The sequence below is a fragment of the Pinus tabuliformis genome, chromosome 1_2 (assembly GCF_031772625.1).
Source record: "Pinus tabuliformis cultivar Carrire ecotype Pingquan chromosome 1_2, CPIR1, whole genome shotgun sequence".
Classification (NCBI taxonomy): Eukaryota; Viridiplantae; Streptophyta; class Pinopsida; order Pinales; family Pinaceae; genus Pinus; species Pinus tabuliformis.
This window is the reverse complement of record NC_142298.1, coordinates 43,138,997-43,157,394: the sequence shown is the minus strand read 5'-3', so window position 1 is coordinate 43,157,394 and position 18,398 is coordinate 43,138,997. Positions and strand designations below refer to the sequence as shown.

At 34.2% G+C, this 18,398-nt stretch overlaps 1 protein-coding gene across 1 annotated transcript; it reads right to left on the bottom strand.

The window, feature by feature from the left end:
* Nucleotides 1–16,067: 16,067 nt before the first annotated feature.
* LOC149204325 (zeatin O-glucosyltransferase-like) lies at nucleotides 16,068–17,878 on the bottom strand. Its single transcript, XM_089393268.1, has one exon. The coding sequence runs from the start codon at nucleotides 17,773–17,775 to the stop codon at nucleotides 16,366–16,368; it is 1,410 nt and encodes a 469-aa protein (XP_089249394.1). The 5' UTR covers nucleotides 17,776–17,878; the 3' UTR covers nucleotides 16,068–16,365.
* Between the last annotated feature and the right edge of the window lie 520 nt (nucleotides 17,879–18,398).

The window sequence follows — 18,398 nt, the reverse complement described above, 5'->3', positions numbered from 1 at the left end:
TAGTTGAAATAATAGTTTTCCTTTTTTCCCTATAAAATTTGATGACGTAATGTAATCTTATTTTATTATTTGCACTGTTATTTTATAATTTCTTTAGGAGACCCATTTTAGATCTCAAAATCCTCCTTAATGACAAAGTGAGGCATGGCCTGTAAAGGAGCTATACTGTCGGAACCCATCTCCTTCTTCTTTATTAAGCGTTGTAATAATGTCTGTCATATTCATTTGTAAGTACGTTATATAAATTTGATGCGCTCTTGTCAAATAAAAAAAAAAATTGTGACAATTCTGTTTTAAAATAGTGGACATATGTTTAATGTCGTATATTTCTTTGTGTATAATTTTTTTTAAGCATTTAAATGTTATAATTTTTATTAATTTGATTATTTTTAACAGTTTCTTTTTCTAACAACAGAAAGTACGTCGACACTCATTTTAAATAAACTTTCAGAATTGGGTTATTGCTCTGTTTTGGATCGCATCATCTTCCAGTTGTTCTTCTCTGGCTCTTTGGAAACATCTAAAATAATAAAGTTAATGACGACAGATTGTTGAACAAACTAGAATTTATAGATGAGTAATAAAATTGAGGTGAGAGAGGCTCAAATCCTCAACCTCGGGATTCTTCAGCGCAAGCTATGAGACCTATGCCCTAACCAATAGTGCCCCCACCTCATAAATGAAAATGAAAACTTTTACTTCTTCTAAGGTTTTAGTTTGCTAGAAGTTACCAAGAGTGTGCTACAAATAGTCTGTTAGAAGTTGGCATGCCAATAGTCAAATAGTCTAGTCATAAGTGGAAAAAGTGGAACCTCATTTGTTGCTACTTCCTTGGAATGAGACTGTGACTATGAGTGATACTAACACCTACCTCCTACTGCTATTCCATTGAGAAGCTACCCCTCTCCTACTCCCACCCTGCCTATTATATCCAAAGTGCTTCAATTGGTCTTTTTCCTTTAACTGTGTAGAAAGAGAATAGTTAACTTCAAACCAAACCACCACAATCTTTTCTTTGACATGGAATTGAAAGTAATGCAATTGATTAAGTGTAGTGATGACAACCTCGTGTTCTTACTTCATGGCCTTATCGTAAACTTCCAGGCGATCCAGAACAGACTGGAACAGGTCATGACAGGCCTTGGAGCAGCGCTACTCGCCAACAACCCTACACGCCTCGACCAATAATTCTAACCCTGCACACCTTCTCCTACCCATGCGCCACACAAACTTTCTTGCCATTCACAGTTGCACGACCATCCCGCAGAAATCAAAACTTGAAAATATCTAAAATAGGTTCTTGCCATTCACAGTTGCAGTTGCAAGAACATGGGTTCGACTCCAGGGTTCTCTGTCAGGGCTCTTTGTAAGGAGCAAATTCTGTTTTTAGATTGCGTTGGACTTATGACAATTTTCTGATTGTGTCCTCTGATATCAGACGATTCTATCATGTCAGTAGTCTCATAAATGTTTTGGTCGGACTAGATGCATTTTCTCTGTTTTTTATTTGTGGCGATTGTATCTACAAATAGATGATGACTCATCTGAACACAATCTATGATGATTGAAATTTACTCTCATTAATATATGTACTTTCTTTTCCATAAAAAAAAAAAATTTCTATGAAAAAAATAAACTTTCAACTCTCAATTGTAATTTCAGTTTTACTTGTGAAGATAAAACCGATTTAAAATTACAATTTCTTAAACAGAGGTAAGACAATGCTCACTGCAATAAACTTTAAAGTATCTCCATTGCAATTGCAATTCCAATTCCATACCAAATATTCAATAACCTTGCCTATTTCAATTCGGAAACAAATTTGAACACGTGCATGCTTCTCTTTTATTCTCAGAGTTCATTGTAGTTGTTATAGAGACAATTTCCCTCTATGACTCAGTCCAATAAGAATTGGAATTTATAACCCCAAATCTGGGTCTTTTCCTTCCTCTCATACATCACTCTGCTGGTGTGGAATTGCATGATCATAATTTTAAATGAGAAATCCAAGTTACTCTCAAACTTGTGCATTTGATAAGAAAAGAGTTTGGGTTAACTACATACGTTTTAATTTTCATTCATAAAATCAAGTCAATCCTACGAAGTCTGTTCTTTTTCTGGGGGAATACATCTACGTAAGTTCTCAATTTACATTATGGGCTTACGCAATTAAATTGGCTTGGGAGTTAGCTTATTTGTTCTTATGCAATTCATTTTTTCAGACCAAAGTTTTAATTGTGCTAAAAATATATTTTAATCTGAAATTTTTAGCCTTTGTTCCAAATTGCATGTATCTATAAATGAACAGTGAGACTCCTAAAACAAAAAGATACCTTGAATGAAATGTACCACCCTACAAAAAAGCATATGCTTTTACTAAAAACCTTACATAAGAGCATATGCTTTTACTAAAAACCTTACAAAAGAACATATATTTTTGCTAACTTATTAGAAATAACTTTTAATTGCTATTTATATTATTCTTCAATTATTCTTATAGGCAAAACATTGTGACACACCTACCTCAAAGGAAGTGAATGTTAATATTCACTTGCAAACCTACCTGATGAAAGTGGATGTTAATATTCACTTGCAGAATTTAAGATTTTTAAATTTTCAACAATTTAATAATTAAACATGAAGAAAAGGTAACTCTTTGTAATTGAAATAAGGAAACCCTAAACATGAAAAGAAAAGGTAACTCCCTGTAATTGAAATAACTAAACCATATATATATATAACCTCGAGTTGAGGCTGAGTCACAAAGAGAGTTGAGATCTGGTGTTCCACTTATTGTAATTCTTTACTCTGACCCCACCGCCAACGGACGGAACCATACATAAATTAATAAACTTACCGAGTGCACGAGACTGGCGTATGGGGTGTATTATACATAAATATATTATTTTGATATTTTCCAATTCACGATCGCAGTGGAATAATGCAATAACATTATGTTTTCTTTATTGGCTATGTCAAATATACATGTGTTGCTTTTAATGATGAATACCAACACACTGCATTGAAATATATCTCTCTAGCATGTCCTACTTCCATTATAAAAACACATACTCCGTATGAAAAACAAGGAGGGTTGCATGGACTTGCTTCGAGTGGGGTTGACTGGGTGAAGCGTGTGAAGGTTGACGGGGTGAAGTGTGTGAACTTTGAAATGTATGTTCCATTCCCTTAACCTTTGCTCAGTCGCTCAGTCGAATAAGGAGTGATTAGAAATGTATAGACTATGCTACAGATATGACCATCATTGCTATCCGAGCCATAGAAGAAAACACGTTGCAAGAAGCCCCATGAACCATATCTCCACCCTAGATTCAATGCATTATACAAGAAGAGACAACGTGTTTGTAATCATGGCATCAAATATCTCAATGATGAATCAAATGGAGTCAACTTCATTACATTTAATTATGCTAGCATATTTAGATATGCTCAAACCACAAATTAAAATAAGCATTTGGACCATAGTTTCATTAATTCTATGATCTCATCAATCTTGAATTAGATTATCAACCAGACTTGTTGGCCTATATTCAAAATGCTATCACTGTAATGAGATTACGTTGACTTGGACCTTTGACGAAGTAATCTTTTCCCTTAAGATATGTCTTCGACGAGAGTGAAGAGAATCTTGGCATTAGTGAAAAAAATAAAACACAAGAATCATATCATATCAATCTTGAATCCACCAATCCTTAGAGATTCAACCAATGGTCACAAACTTGGTCGTAGAAGAAAGAGAAGGAATCTTCCCTTGTAAACATGATCCAGTGAAATTTATTTGGAAAAACATAGCTCATACGGACCCCAAGAAATTTCATAGATATGCATTAGGTATACCTCAAGAATTAATATGAATTAATATGAATTAACGTAGGTAGAGATCTTGTCTTAATTAGTATCAAGTTATAGTGTAGGCCCACACCTATCAAATCCACTTCATAACTATTTCAGATCGCAGTAGAAATTGAGCCATAGTCAATGTGTATTTTTCTTAGTACTAGATTAGATCACCCTTGGAGAAAGACAAGGCCTAAAGCCATCAAATATCTAACAAAGAAGCCACACCCCAAAATAGATATTAGTGCATAGTCAAAAGAAATACACCAACGAATGATCTTTCATAAAATTGTATCCTCACTGGTCGCAGAGGAATGCTAGAACTTGAAACTCATGCCCTATTTCTTACAGCCAAGACAACAAAATACATCAAATTCACTAGTGTTATATATTTGAAAGCAAAATGCAGTGCCACTAGAAATGCACTTGCAAGTAGTTGACATTAGGAATTGTTAAGAAGAATTATGGCATTACCCATGAATCCACACATGTAAACTGTCCTATTTAAAATAGCCAAGACAACAGAATACATCAAATTCCCTTGCATTAGATATTCGAAAACAAAATGCATAACTTCCAAAATCCAAGGTATTCATATATTTGAAATCCTAATTATCGGTGTTTATTTACACATTAGTTAATGTTAAGGGGCATACATTTTAAAATTGACAATAATTCTATGACCATCAATTTCAAGAGTTGTATCATCAACAATCTTCAAGCTCTCTTTTTATACCCCATGAGATGCTTCATATTTAAACATGTAAGCCTTCCAGTGATAACCCCAAAATAAAAGTTTAGTCAAATTTTGGTCAATAAGAATGCAACAGGGTGCTTTCAAAAAATTCACACTTGGAAAATAACAGGCACACAAAATTTATCAAGGTTATCAACTAATGATAGAGGGGATGCTTCCATTATGTCAAAAGAAATATCAAGGAAATCTCTCGATTAAAGGCCCTGGGTAAAGGCAAAAGGCTAAGTAAGGGATATGCATGTATGTAAACAATCATGGCTTAATGAATTATGGTGGGACATGGGGGAATGACAAAGAAAGCAAGCAAGTTGCCTGTCCCTGCATAGAAAAGTGCATCTGCTATGACTGGAAGATTGAACTTTTTTGTTACATCATTTTTTAAATTCTTGATAGTGACTTGAATGTGATTACTGTCAAGAACAACAAATCTATTGCGAGCCACAAAGAGAGAAGATCCTCCTAATCCTTAATTTGCCTCCTGTATTGTATCACTCCTACCATGATTATCCTTTGGAACAACATAAAGTTCATACGCACCACCATTAGTATCACAACAAATTAAGATAACATTCTTTGTTGGACTGTATGACAAAGATCTCGACGCTTGGTTTGGGCCAATGGAACCAAGCTTCCTAATTGGTATTAGTGGATTGTCATTTTGAGTTGCAAACTCATAAGTCTGCAAATAACGATCCTTGACATACAACAGTGAGCCCCCATAAACAACATAAGCAAGCCTCTCTCTAATTTGAACGCAATAATCCAACTGTCATGCCTAGATGCTAGGAGATTCATCTCAGGATGTGCTGCAAGAATCCAGAATCGATCATGCTCTCTACGAAAAGTTTGAACACTAGTTTGGTTGGACATATCCCACACTAGGATACTTTTATCTTCAAAATTTGAAATAATAATGTCTTGTCATGCATGGAAAATCACGCAGGACACATTTGTATGCCTTCGTAGAGTGTCAACCTCCCAAGCCTTTGTATATAATTTACAAAACAGAGTGATACTTTCAAAAGTTTATTTTACACTAAACCAACAAAGAAATATGACAATTCACCCTTATCATAAAGGAAACTGAATTTTATTTACTGAAGGAGACAGAACATACCATTCATTTGCCACAACTTGACTTATTTTCATAAATATTAACATCGATCATAGAGATTAAAAATATATGAATTTAAACGAAACCATAAATCATAATGTTGGTATAGGTAGCGTATGTATTTTTTTTTAGTGAATAAGATACACCACTTTTGTGAGTGAATATGTGTCAGCATGAAAACACCCGATCTCGTCTACCAAAGACACATTTCAATTTCATGCAGAGAAATGGCAAGACCCTGGTCAAGTTTTGACGCAAATAACAACCTGACGTTCATCATAAAGATGTTGCTTCGGAAAACTGGAGTGTCGATGGCGTCGGTGGATGGAACTTCATGGTTTCCTCGATGGAGCCTCCTTCTGATTTCTGTATATAGGTTCTCAAGTAGGCATGCATTTTCCATTTTCTTTTTCTAACTAAAAGACAACTCTAGCTCCCGCTAAACTTAATGTCTATTTTCTGCAAATTTTCCAGGAAATTCTTTTGCCTCAACCAATTGTTTGGTGTCTGTGTTCCAGAAGAAAGACATCATAGCTCCAGGTATTCAACCAACAATCTCCTGTCTCTATTTTTATTTTTAGAAGAAAGATAATATAAATGAAAAACTAAGTTGTAAGAAATAAAAACTTGAAAATATCTAATAAAATAAATAAGAACAAATCTCTATACATACTAAAATTTATAGACGAGCAATAAAATTGAGGTGAGAGAGGCTCAAACTCTCGACCTCGGGATTGGAAACATCTAAAATAATAAAGTTAATAACGACAGATTGTTGAACAAACTAGAATTTATAGATGAGCAATAAAATTGAGGTGAGAGAGGCTCAAATCCTTAACCTCAGGATTCTTCAGCGCAAGCTATGAGACCTATGCCCTAACCAATAGCGCCCTACCTCATAAATGAAAATGAAAATTTTTACTTCTTCTAAGGTTTTAGTCTGCTAGAAGTTACCAAGAGTGTGCTACAAATAGTCTGTTAGAAGTTGGCATGCCAATAGTCAAATAGTCTAGTCATAAGTGGAAAAAGTGGAACCTCATTTGTTGCTACTTCCTTGGAATGAGACTGTGACTATGAGTGATACTAACACCTACCTCCTACTGCTATTCCGTTGAGAAGCTACCCCTCTCCTACTTCCACCCTGCCTATTATATCCAAAGTGCTTCAATTAGTCTTTTTCCTTTAACTGTGTAGAAAGAGAATAGTTGACTTCAAACCAAACCACCACCCCAAACCACCACAATCTTTTCTCTGACATGGCATTGAAAGTAATGCAGTTGATTAAGTGTAGTGATGACAAACTCGTGTTCTTACTTCATGGCTTTATCGTAAAATTCCAGGCCATCCAGAATAGACTGGAACAGGTCATGACAGGCTTTGGAGCAACGCTACCCGCCAGCAACCCCTACACGCCTCGACCAACAATTCTGACCCCGCACACCTTCTCCTACCCCATGCGCCACACAAACTTTCTTACCATTCACAGTTGCACGACCACCCCACACTGCTCTCAAACCACCTCTGCTACCACGGGCTCTCGACACTACATGAATCACACCTCCAGCAGTTCGCCCACCTTGTGATGGATGTGCAGTAACCTGACCCACATACGCCACCTTCGGCTCATTGTTGCACCTTCCTTGCTTAGTCGAAGCTCCCCTCCGCTTGGGCTGGGAACGAGAATTATGCAACACAGGTCGCATGGTGAGGGCCCAAGGATACACCTCTAAGACAGGATCAATAACGAACAACAACACCTCTCGACACCCCGTGAACCGTAGCAAAGAAAAAGGCAACCCTAAATTATCTAGTAGACGCCTACTTCTCAATTATCTAGTAGACGCCTACTTCTCAGAACTAACGACCACCTCTCTCTAGCCCGGGGAGTTGCAAGTAAACCCACAGATAAGAAACGCGCCAACCAGACTGAGAACTTGCCTTCGCCTCTACCAAAGGAAGCACCTAAGAATAGAGTGACAGACAGAAAGACTTGACACCAGGGCACAAACACACAAGATACGAACCCAAGCCAATTACCAACCATAACAGTCACCTTCAAACCACTTTTCCACCATCGAACCCAATTGCATCTCTCCTAGCATTAGGTCTCAAGAATCCAAGGAAAACCCACAAAGAGAGGAGGACAGAGAAGATATCTGACTGACAGGAGGCTCAAAAACCCTCTTGAACACAGATAACATCCACGAAGAAATGTAACATGCAGTGTAGGAGTGGGCTCCAAAGCCGACAAAATTACCATGCAGAATTCACTCAAGCCACTGATAAAAGCGAGAAACCAGGCAAAGGGAGAAGAACTTAACGCTTTTGTAAACCAAACTCGGTGGAGGAGACAACGATGGCGAAATCTCCACCACTCCCAAAGTAAACGAGGGTTGGATAAAACCGACAGATTAACCGAGCTCAGACCACAAACTGCCAGCCATCATACTACCACATCAAAATAACATTCCTGAAACTTGACAAGTGCCATAAATCCACTTCCCTCTCCCACACACAATCCCTAAGAGAATGAATGAAACTTCGCATGCAACACCGTTAAAATCACGTATACCATACGTAATGGAAGGACAAGATAATTGCCCTCCTTACTATCCGCCAAATATATGCATTTACAGCACACGCGCAAGCCTTGATGTTCATCACCCCATAGTGGATCGTTCTCCTCAAATTTAAATTTCAATACTATTTAAATTTTAATATTAAAAATTAACAAAAGGTTTAAAATAATTTATCAATATAATACAAATAAAATGATAATATATTTTATTTTTGGATTTTATACACGAAAATTGTTATTTAAAAATATATAATTTAGATCTTAAGTAAAATATACAGTTTATATCATAAGAGAAACTATATAATTTTTTTCTTAGGTATATGGAAATGTCTTTTAGATTTTATATTAACGGGAAAAATGTTACTTTAAAAATATATATAATATTATTTTCATTTTATTTTATATTAATGAAAATATATTGTTTTAAAAATATGTAAAATTTAAATTTGTACTGAGTAAAAAAATGTATTTTAATTTTTTTATAAAATAAGAAAATATTAAAATATATATATATATATATATAATTTCAGTTAATTTTGTAATATTTTTTTAATTAAATTAAAAAGTAAAAAAAACAAATACTCCAAAATAAAATTTAATTCTATGTTTTAAATACTATTAAAAATATTTAAAGATTAAATCTTACCATCTATTTATTAAATCTCAACCTTTTTTATCACCACAAAAACATTCTATAAAAATTTAATAAATGTTATATTACTACTATATAACTATTAATTATTAATAATTAAATTAAAATTCTAAATATTATATTATAAAAGAAACTTTTTATTCGCTAATGAAACCTAAAATTTTAATTATCAATATCTATATTTTACAATGATAAAATTTCAATGTTCCAATGTAGCTGTTATTGTAAATGGTAAACAATATCGTGGTTGTTGGTATCTCAAGAGGTCTCTTACCGACAAGTTTCAATCCACAAACACATTTTGATGCTTGTTGACCTATCTTACTTTGCAAGCTCTATGTGGTTTCAAACCAAAAACGCATTTTGATCCTCGTTGACCTATCTCTCTTAGAGTGCAAACTCTGTGTGGTTTCAAACCATAAACACATTTTGATTATCGTCTCAAACTTCGCCTGGTATGTGGAGGCCTCAGCCATGTGCAGCGATATTGCCCTCTCTGACATCGAAAAACCCGAGAAACCATCTATCAAATCGAATTCACTTTTCAACCAAATTATTGGTACAGTCAAATGTTTGCGAGTTGCAATGTAAATTTCACTTTTAGTTGCTGACACTTAGAGCCATTTGATAACAGTGGAAAAATTCATTGAAGCAATTTGGTAATAGTAAAAGATTATCCGAGCAACCTTAAATGGAATATGTGAACAAATTCCAGGGTTTCTAAAATGACATATCCATATATATAAATTTGCATTGCGCTGTTGGTATAGAAAGACTTTAATCCATTTTTCTTTGTTCCAACATTTTTTGTGCAAAACCAGTTAGCAATTCATACACAACCCAGAACTATGAAAAATTCTACACTCATGGCTATTGATCACCCATGGAAGATTACACTTCACTCTGTTAGGCGCCCATACTTTGCCATTTGGAAATGGAAATGGTACAACAATACAGTAAAATGATTTGGCAATAGTGGAAGATTGTTGCAATACATTTTAATGTAATGTCTTCGTTAATTGTGAATGTTTTAGGGCTTTTAGAATGATATAGTTATATACACTATTTTTTCACTAGTGTTATAAAGAGATTTTAAATCCAATTTTCCCATGTTTCAAAATTTTTGTACATAGATATAAAATATTATTCAAAAATGCCATAAGTCCTCTGCTCTCAATCATGAGAGAAGATTATAGTTAGCCATTTGACATAGAGAAAACTTACCCATTATCAGATTATACTTCGGCCATTTAGCAAAATTTCCAATGTTGGTTCATCTATTAATCCAGTGTTCAAGGGTCAACGAAACCTTGTCTACTTCAATCCTGCTAGCTACCCTACTGCAATACTTCGGTATCTATCTATGTACATAGTAAGGACTATTTCAAATTTGGATTTTGGTATGAGATCTTGAAACTAACCTGCTCAATAATAATACATATTATTTAACATAACAATACTTTTATATTTTACAAACCAAACTTTCACAATTATCTTGTTGCTACACATCTTTCATTTAAACAAGTTATGCCATGCCATTATAACCAATGGATCGTATAATTCATAACAAAGGTTTACCAAAAATCATACCACTGCAATTATAGAAATTTACTTTTATGTTTTGAAAGATATCAAATCAAGAATTCTTATATATTTGAGTTTAGGTTAGATAGGGAAATTCACAGAGGAAAATTTCACTCCTTCTAACTAACTAGAATGACAATCACACCCAAGTTTCCTTCTGAGTCAGTTTGCATTTCCAAGACAATAGTAGACATAGACCTTACCATACTAGGTTTGTCCAAAGGCATCAAAACTTTTTCGAGTCCATCCCAGGAACTCACAAACTCGCAAGTTTGTCTTAGGGATTCCACTAGCCACCCATCAGCTCAAGAATACCGTAACGGACAGAGTCATGCCCTTCCTCAACAATGTCATGATCAACGAATAAAATGATTTCCAATCTCCCCTCTCATATGCCTCAAGAATTTTCCTCCCCCCTTCTTGGCTTATGTCCCCATCTGTGATGATTTATCTCTAAAGATGGGAGTAACTCTCTAACTATATGATAAGTAACATATAAAACACCCAATTACCATATTAAAAATAAATTAAATATTTACTTTTTCATTGAAAAATATTATAAGATCTTTATCATATTTATATTATACAAATTTTATAAATTTATACTCATATTAAATAAGTAATATATATATATATGTTAGTATGAATGTGTAACCTAGAATAAATGGTAATAATGAAAGTAATATATCCAAGAAGTGTGTTAAAATCTATGTAGTTTAGTATAACAAGAGACACTCGTTACTAAAGAAGTGTGTTAAAATCTATGTAGTTTAGTATAACAAGAGACACTCGTCTCAAAAAATTAAAGTAAATATTAGATTTTTTTTATTTAAAAAAAATAATCATCATACCATATTAAACTAGAAACAATTATATCACTCATCACTCACACAAAAAAAAATTAAATTAAATATGAGATGATTTTATTTAAAATAAATCATTTATTATACCAAGCTAAACTAGGAAACAATTATACTGCCATCTGAGATGTTTTTATTTAAAAAAATTCATTCATTATACCCAGCTAAACTAGGAAACAATTATACTGCCATCGTTGAACTACTCTAAAACAATTTTATTCCCCTCCTCCAAAACAATGTTTTGTCGGTATACATCTGTAGCCTATAATTTTAGTAATTGTGATGCTAATAATTACTAATGACTCAGCCTAGCCGGGATAGTGAGAGATCAATCATATAAAGATTTTAAAATGGATATTGAATACCTTTTTAAGGTATTTATCAAAGTTTTACCAGCCATACAAAAGAACATGTAAGTTGGGCATAGGCTGGAGAAGAAGCTAATAAACTATCGACATGTTTGAAACCTCTTGACATTGACATTTGTAGCTTATGGTTGGAAAGCTTGGTTGATTTAAATATTGTAAAGATTTTTAATTTAAATTGTGTGGCAAAATATGTTAAAAAAATATTATATGAATTAGTGTAGGAAGTTTGTCTGATTCAAATTGTTTTGTAAAATATATTAATGCAAAAATAGTGTATGTTTTAAATTATTATGAAAAAAATTATTCTTGAACTTTAAATAAATTAATCTGTTAAATTTTAGAGTCAAATTTTATAGAAAGGCTTGAGAGTGAAAATCGTTTTTAAGAAGAAATAAATAACCTAAAATATATTCAAACTGAAACAATTTCTTAATAAAAATATTTCAATTCACATATTCAAACTGAAACAATTTCTTAATAAAAATATTTCAATTCACATATTCAAACTGAAACAATTTCTTAATAAAAATATTTCAATTCACCTAATGAATTATTCATTTGGAAAAAAATAATTTTTTTTTTTTATCTTACATAATGAATTATTTATTTGAAAAAAATATTTATATATTTATTTATTTTTATAAAATAAATACTCACTAATCATTCTCCTTAAATTTAAATTTCAATATTATTTTGAATTTTAATATTAAATTTCAATATTATTTTGAATTTTAATATTAACTATTTTTTGAAATTTTATTTTCAGTGTTTTTTCTTTACATATATAAAAACATTTTTATTTTTATTTTTATATAAAATGAAATTTTGTTATTTAAAGGTGTATAATTTAGATGATAAGCGAAAGCATTTCTTATTTATATAAAATGGAAAAATGTCATTTAAAATATTGTATATATATAAAATGGAAAAATGTCATTTAAAATATTATATATATATATATATATATATATATATATATATATATATATATATATATATATAATTTTTCATTTTATATTAATAATTAAAATAAAATAAATTTTATTTTACAAAATTAAAAAAATATTATTAAGAAATAATAATAATATTTTTTTATTAATATATATATATATCTATATAAATATATATATATATATATATATATATATATATATATATATATATATATATATATTATTTTGAAAATTAATTTGACTTAAACATATATATTTAAAAAAACATGTAACAAATTTTTTAATAATACTATGATTTATTTATATTACATTCCTATATATATATATATATATAGATATATATCTATAATTTCAATTTTGTAATTTGTTTTTAATTAAATTGAAAAGTAAAAAAGACATAACTATTTTTTGAAGATAAATCCATACCATTGATTTATTAAATTTCAATTTATTTTTATCTTTATTAAAAATCTTCCAGAAGTATTTCTTAAAAATTAAATTCCTATTATCTATTTATTAGTTATTGATAATTATAATTAATAAAGATTTTAAAGTTCTACTGTGAAATAAACAAATTTGTTAACATAATGAATGAATGAAATTTTAACATCCACGAAACTGAGTCTATGGGACTAGTAGCTTCCCTACTTTTTGCCTTTTGCAATTCAATCCTCTTATTATTCAAATTAATGATGAGTTGACCATACCTTCTGACAGCCCTCACTCAAAAGACAATGCCAAGGAACCCATGTTAACGTAATTGTATGTCCCATCACTGAAAAGGTAATGTCAAGGAACTTATGTTAACATACTAATGTAATTGTCTCTGATATATTGTTGTAACTGTCTCTGATGTCTATGAAAGCATCACATTTCAAAATGAAATGTTTTTCCGATTCCACTGCCCAAAAGTGCAAAAGGTACACACCCGCTCTTCCCAAACTTCTTTAGGTCTTTTCCACCGGTCTGTTTCACGTCGTAATTGATGCAAGTTAGTTCTTAATTGAGCAATAAGAATATTTGCTCTCTATGGCATGCTAGCTCCAATGTACTTTTTTTGGTTGGAGATCACACGTGGGGTTGAATTCTTCAACATAGTACTTATTCTTTGTACCCAACTATTTTCCCCATATATGCTAACGAAACTTCTCCATAACATAACTCTTCAAATCCTTGTTATTTGTGGGACATGCATTGATGTAAATATTTCATTTTTGCATCTATTTGTTATTTTGTCTCATCCATGATTTCTTTCTTTCACTCATTCCTTCATTGAAGATAACTTGTCATCTACCTTCTCCCATTTGCTCAATTCTTTGAAGATACCCTATAAGATGCACCATAGCAATTTCTTCGATGGAAGTTGCTCATGTTTCACTCAACATTATCTCATAACAAACCGAACTTTTTATTTTAAACTTGCTCATGGTCAAGCGTTTTTGGATTTTCATAAATTGCTTCCATTTTGACAAAGGAATGTTGCTAGCCCACAATTCAATATAATATCACTGGTCAAACTAGGAGCCCAAAAAGCACTTTAATCTTTTTCCAATTCCATAACTCTACATCTGTTTTAAAGAGCATATAATGCTTCCACCCTCCTAAAATTCTCTTCTTTCTGCAATGCTCCCAGTTAAGCTTGTTGTTGAAATCAATCTCGAGGCACTTGTATTCATTTAATTCTTCAAGAATGTTGTCTTCAAAGAAGAACATATGATGGCTCTGCTTCTTTTTATTTGAGAAAATCATTATTTTGGTCTTGTTGGTATTGACTTGCATCCCCACTAGTTTACAAAAATGATCTAGGTCCTATAGGTGCATTTGCAATCCCTGGGTCAATTTAGCAATCAATACAAGGTCATCAACATATAAAAGAAGCTTTATCACAAACTCCCCCAACCAAACACCATCCTCACCTTGCAGATTTAGCCACTCTTCCAATTTATCAATATATAAACCAAAAAGAGTAGGGGATAAAGGGCAACCTTGCTTGCTTGACTCCGATGTCACTTCTAAAAATTTCTTAGATGTCTCTTGAAGTTCTTATTTTGGCTTTTACCTCTTCAAAAAGCCTATGGACAGCAACTCTATAATGCAAAGGAATTTCAAGTTCTTCCATTCTACTCCACAACTTATCTCTAAGGATTGTGTCGAATGCCTTTCTGAAGTCAACCAAGCATCAAAATAATTCTTCTTTGCCCTCCCAAACCTTTTCAATAATGTGCGTCAACTTGATACCATGATCCACTGTAGAATTCTTCGACCTAAAACCTGCTTGTCCTTTTGACTTTTTTTTAATATGTAAAAATACATTAAAATTTAAACTAAAACTTAAAATTTTAATTCTTAATATGTAAAAATATATTTTCGTGTGGTTTCACCCCAGAAATACACTTTGATCTTCGTCGACCTATGATAGAGTGCAAAGCGTGTGGTTTGTGGAGGCCTCATCCATGTGCAGTGAAACTGCCCTCTCCGACATCGTAAAACCCTAGAAACCATCTATCCAATCGAATTCACTTTTTCACCAAAATATTGGTACAGTCAAATGCATGTGAGTTGCAAGGTAAATTGCATTGTTCGTTGCTGACACTTGAGCCCTTTGCAGACTGTGAGTTGCTGACACCATTTGATAATAGGAGAAAATTACAGTGAAGCAATTCGGTAATAATGAAAGACTATCCCAATATCATTCAGTGGAATGTGTGAACAAATTTCTAAGGTTTCAAAAATGATATCTATATAAACAAATTTGCAGTGCACCTGTGGTATAGAAAGACTCATCCAATTTTCTTGGTTCCAATTTTTTTTTGTGCAAAACCATTTAGCTATTCATACACTACTCAGAATTGGAAAAAAAAAAAAAAAAATCTGGAAACCTTACCCATACAAACAATACCTTACCTCTACAAACGATAATAGGAAAGCAAATCTCATCACCAAATTAATCTTTGGAATTTTGATATTTGAAATTGATTTACAAATCGGTGTTCTACACACAATAATTGAGGTACAAATAGCCACACCCGTGTTCTACAGTCAATGGTTATTGATCATCCTGAAAGATTACACTTCATTCTGTTAGGTGCCCACAGTTTTCCATTTGGCAATGGTAGCAGATTACAGTAAAGTGATTTGGCAATAGTGAAAAATGAAAAATTGTTGCACTATCTTTCAACGTATTGTCGTTGTTCATCGTGAATATTTTAGCGCTTTATACAGTTATATATACTATTTTTTTCACCAGTGTTTTAAAGAGATTTTAAATCCAATTTTTCCATGTTTCAAAGTTTGTGTTCATAGATTCGAAACTGCCATAAATCCTCTGCACTCAATCGTCAGGGAAGATTACACTACTCCATTTGGAATAAGGGAAAAATTACCCATTATCAGATTATACTACAGCCATTTAACAAATATCAGATTATACTGCAGCGGCTTGGCAATAGTGAAAGATAACCCAGTGTCTTTCCATGGAATGCCGTTATTATTATAATAGAACAAATGTTTAGAAATTTTACAACCATAAATATCTAATCTAGTTTTCACGGGTGATACAGAAGAAGACTTTCAACCCCTTTCCCTAAAGAAGGATTTTGCATATGTGAGAAGCAAAATCCTGAGCATAGCCGCCAACGCTCTCAATCATTACTTCCTTCATTCAGTTTTGAAGTAAAATGATTGATAAACGACTCCAACTCCTTCCACGATGATCCTCCCTCTGCCACGGCCCTCTGGGCGGCCACTCCAAGTTCCTTGGCCCTCCTCCTCATTTCCACTCCCTCTCCATCTTCCCCCATCACTCGCCCAATCGCCTTCTCCACCTCCTCCGCCATCACCAACTCAGTCTCATCCGCCTTCGTCCACTTCTTCACTTCCACGCCCACCTTCAGCTCCCTGGCCACCAGAATCGAGTTCGCAAATTGGTCGGAATGCAGAGGCCAAGCCACCATCGGAACCCCAGCGCTGACGCTTTCCAACGTCGAATTCCATCCACAGTGCGTTACAAACCCTCCCGTGGCCTTATGCGCTAGGATATCAAGTTGGGGAGCCCAGTTTCTCACCAAAAATCCGCGCCCCGCAATTCGGCGCTCATACCCTTCCGGAAGCAGCTCGCTAATCCAATCCATCCGCGCTTCATCCGACGCCGTGAAACGGGCGCTGTCCGCGACCCTAACAACCCAAAGAAACGACCGCTGAGTCGCCTCCAACCCTCGAGCCAATTCTTGAAGTTGTTGCCGAGTTAAAGAAGACGCTGAACCGAAAGAAACATAAACAACCGAAGCCGGATGTTGGGCGTCCAACCATTTCAAGCAACTTTCAACATCCGAACTAGTACTATCCTTCGTACCAGTCCACACAGATTGAGGAAGAAGAGGACCGATGGCCCACAGCGGCTTCTGACAGTAATCTTCCCGCATGAATTGCGATTCCAGAGATCGGAAACTGTTGATAAGATACCCTGCCGCGAGGTGTAGATAGTCTGGCTGCCGAGATTTGAAATCAAGCCATCTCTGTGGGAGGCACCTTTTCTGGGACACAACGCAATCCGGAAGTCCGCGCCCCGCTTCTTTCCTAGCGTAGAAATAGGCGCTCAAGCAATTGTGAACGTAGGCCGGGGCGCCATACTTGGCCGCCACGGTCTGAGCCCACCCGAGCAACGGGTCGTGAACAATCACAACTCTATTCCGATCCAGACTGCGTATCAGATCTTCGAAAGGCTCCCTGAGATGTTCCATGGCTTCGAAGAGAGGAATAAAATGCAGTGGGAAAGGGTGCTCCTTGTTTTCAAGATCTGGCTGCTCTTCTGAGAAGGAGGGCATGGGTAATTCGTGGAAACGAATGGGGAAGTTCTGAGGATCCCATCCCCGAACGCGATGTCGAGCTTGATTGATATGGACAGAAGTGCTGACAAACAGTACATTTAGACCTCGTGCGGCGAGGGCCCTTGAAAGGTGAATTAAATGATTAAGGTGGCCCTGTGCTGGCAATGGCAGAATCACAACCTGAATTTCATTTCTTCTTGCCAACAAAGTCTCGGTGGAACCCATTAATGGCAGACCAACGATTTACAGTAATTATAAGCTCTAAGAAGTCGTGAATGGTCGTTCTCGCAGAAGCTTGAAAGCACGTTATGGAGCTGCGATGCTCCAGTCACCCCTACTAGAGAAAGATCCACGCAATCGACGCTCAAATGGATGAAACTGATGAAGGGGGCGGTATACTTATCCCGTGAAATTACCCAAAGAGCCAAACATAACGGGAATCCATTATCCATATAAAAAAAATTAACATTGCCTGCGTGATCTAATATAGAAATAGAACATTGCCTTAAAATTAGCAATCCAATAATCTTAATAGAAACAAAGCAGCAAGCACGTGCCTTCTCTATTGACGACGAAGCAGTGATTGCCAATTTAATGGCGGGGCTTGTTCTTCGTAGCCGTAGTTTAATTAGATGGACGAATTGTCCATAAAGTTATGGATATTCTAGTTATATTTAGAGAAAATGTGGCAATGATTTTTGTAAATTCAAGTTATAGTTGTTAAATTTCAAAATTTTAAGTGTTTTAAAAAATTTTGATGGCGCTGAATTCATTTCTGGCATCAAAAACACTATTCAAACACTACGTTTACAAGATTTTTTGAAAATTTTTTGCCCAAATTTTAACCA

What these genes read in the sequence shown, in the direction of transcription:
- LOC149204325 (XM_089393268.1), bottom strand. Translation starts at nt 17,775, where the DNA reads ATGGGTTCCACCGAGACTTTGTTGGCAAGAAGAAATGAAATTCAGGTT.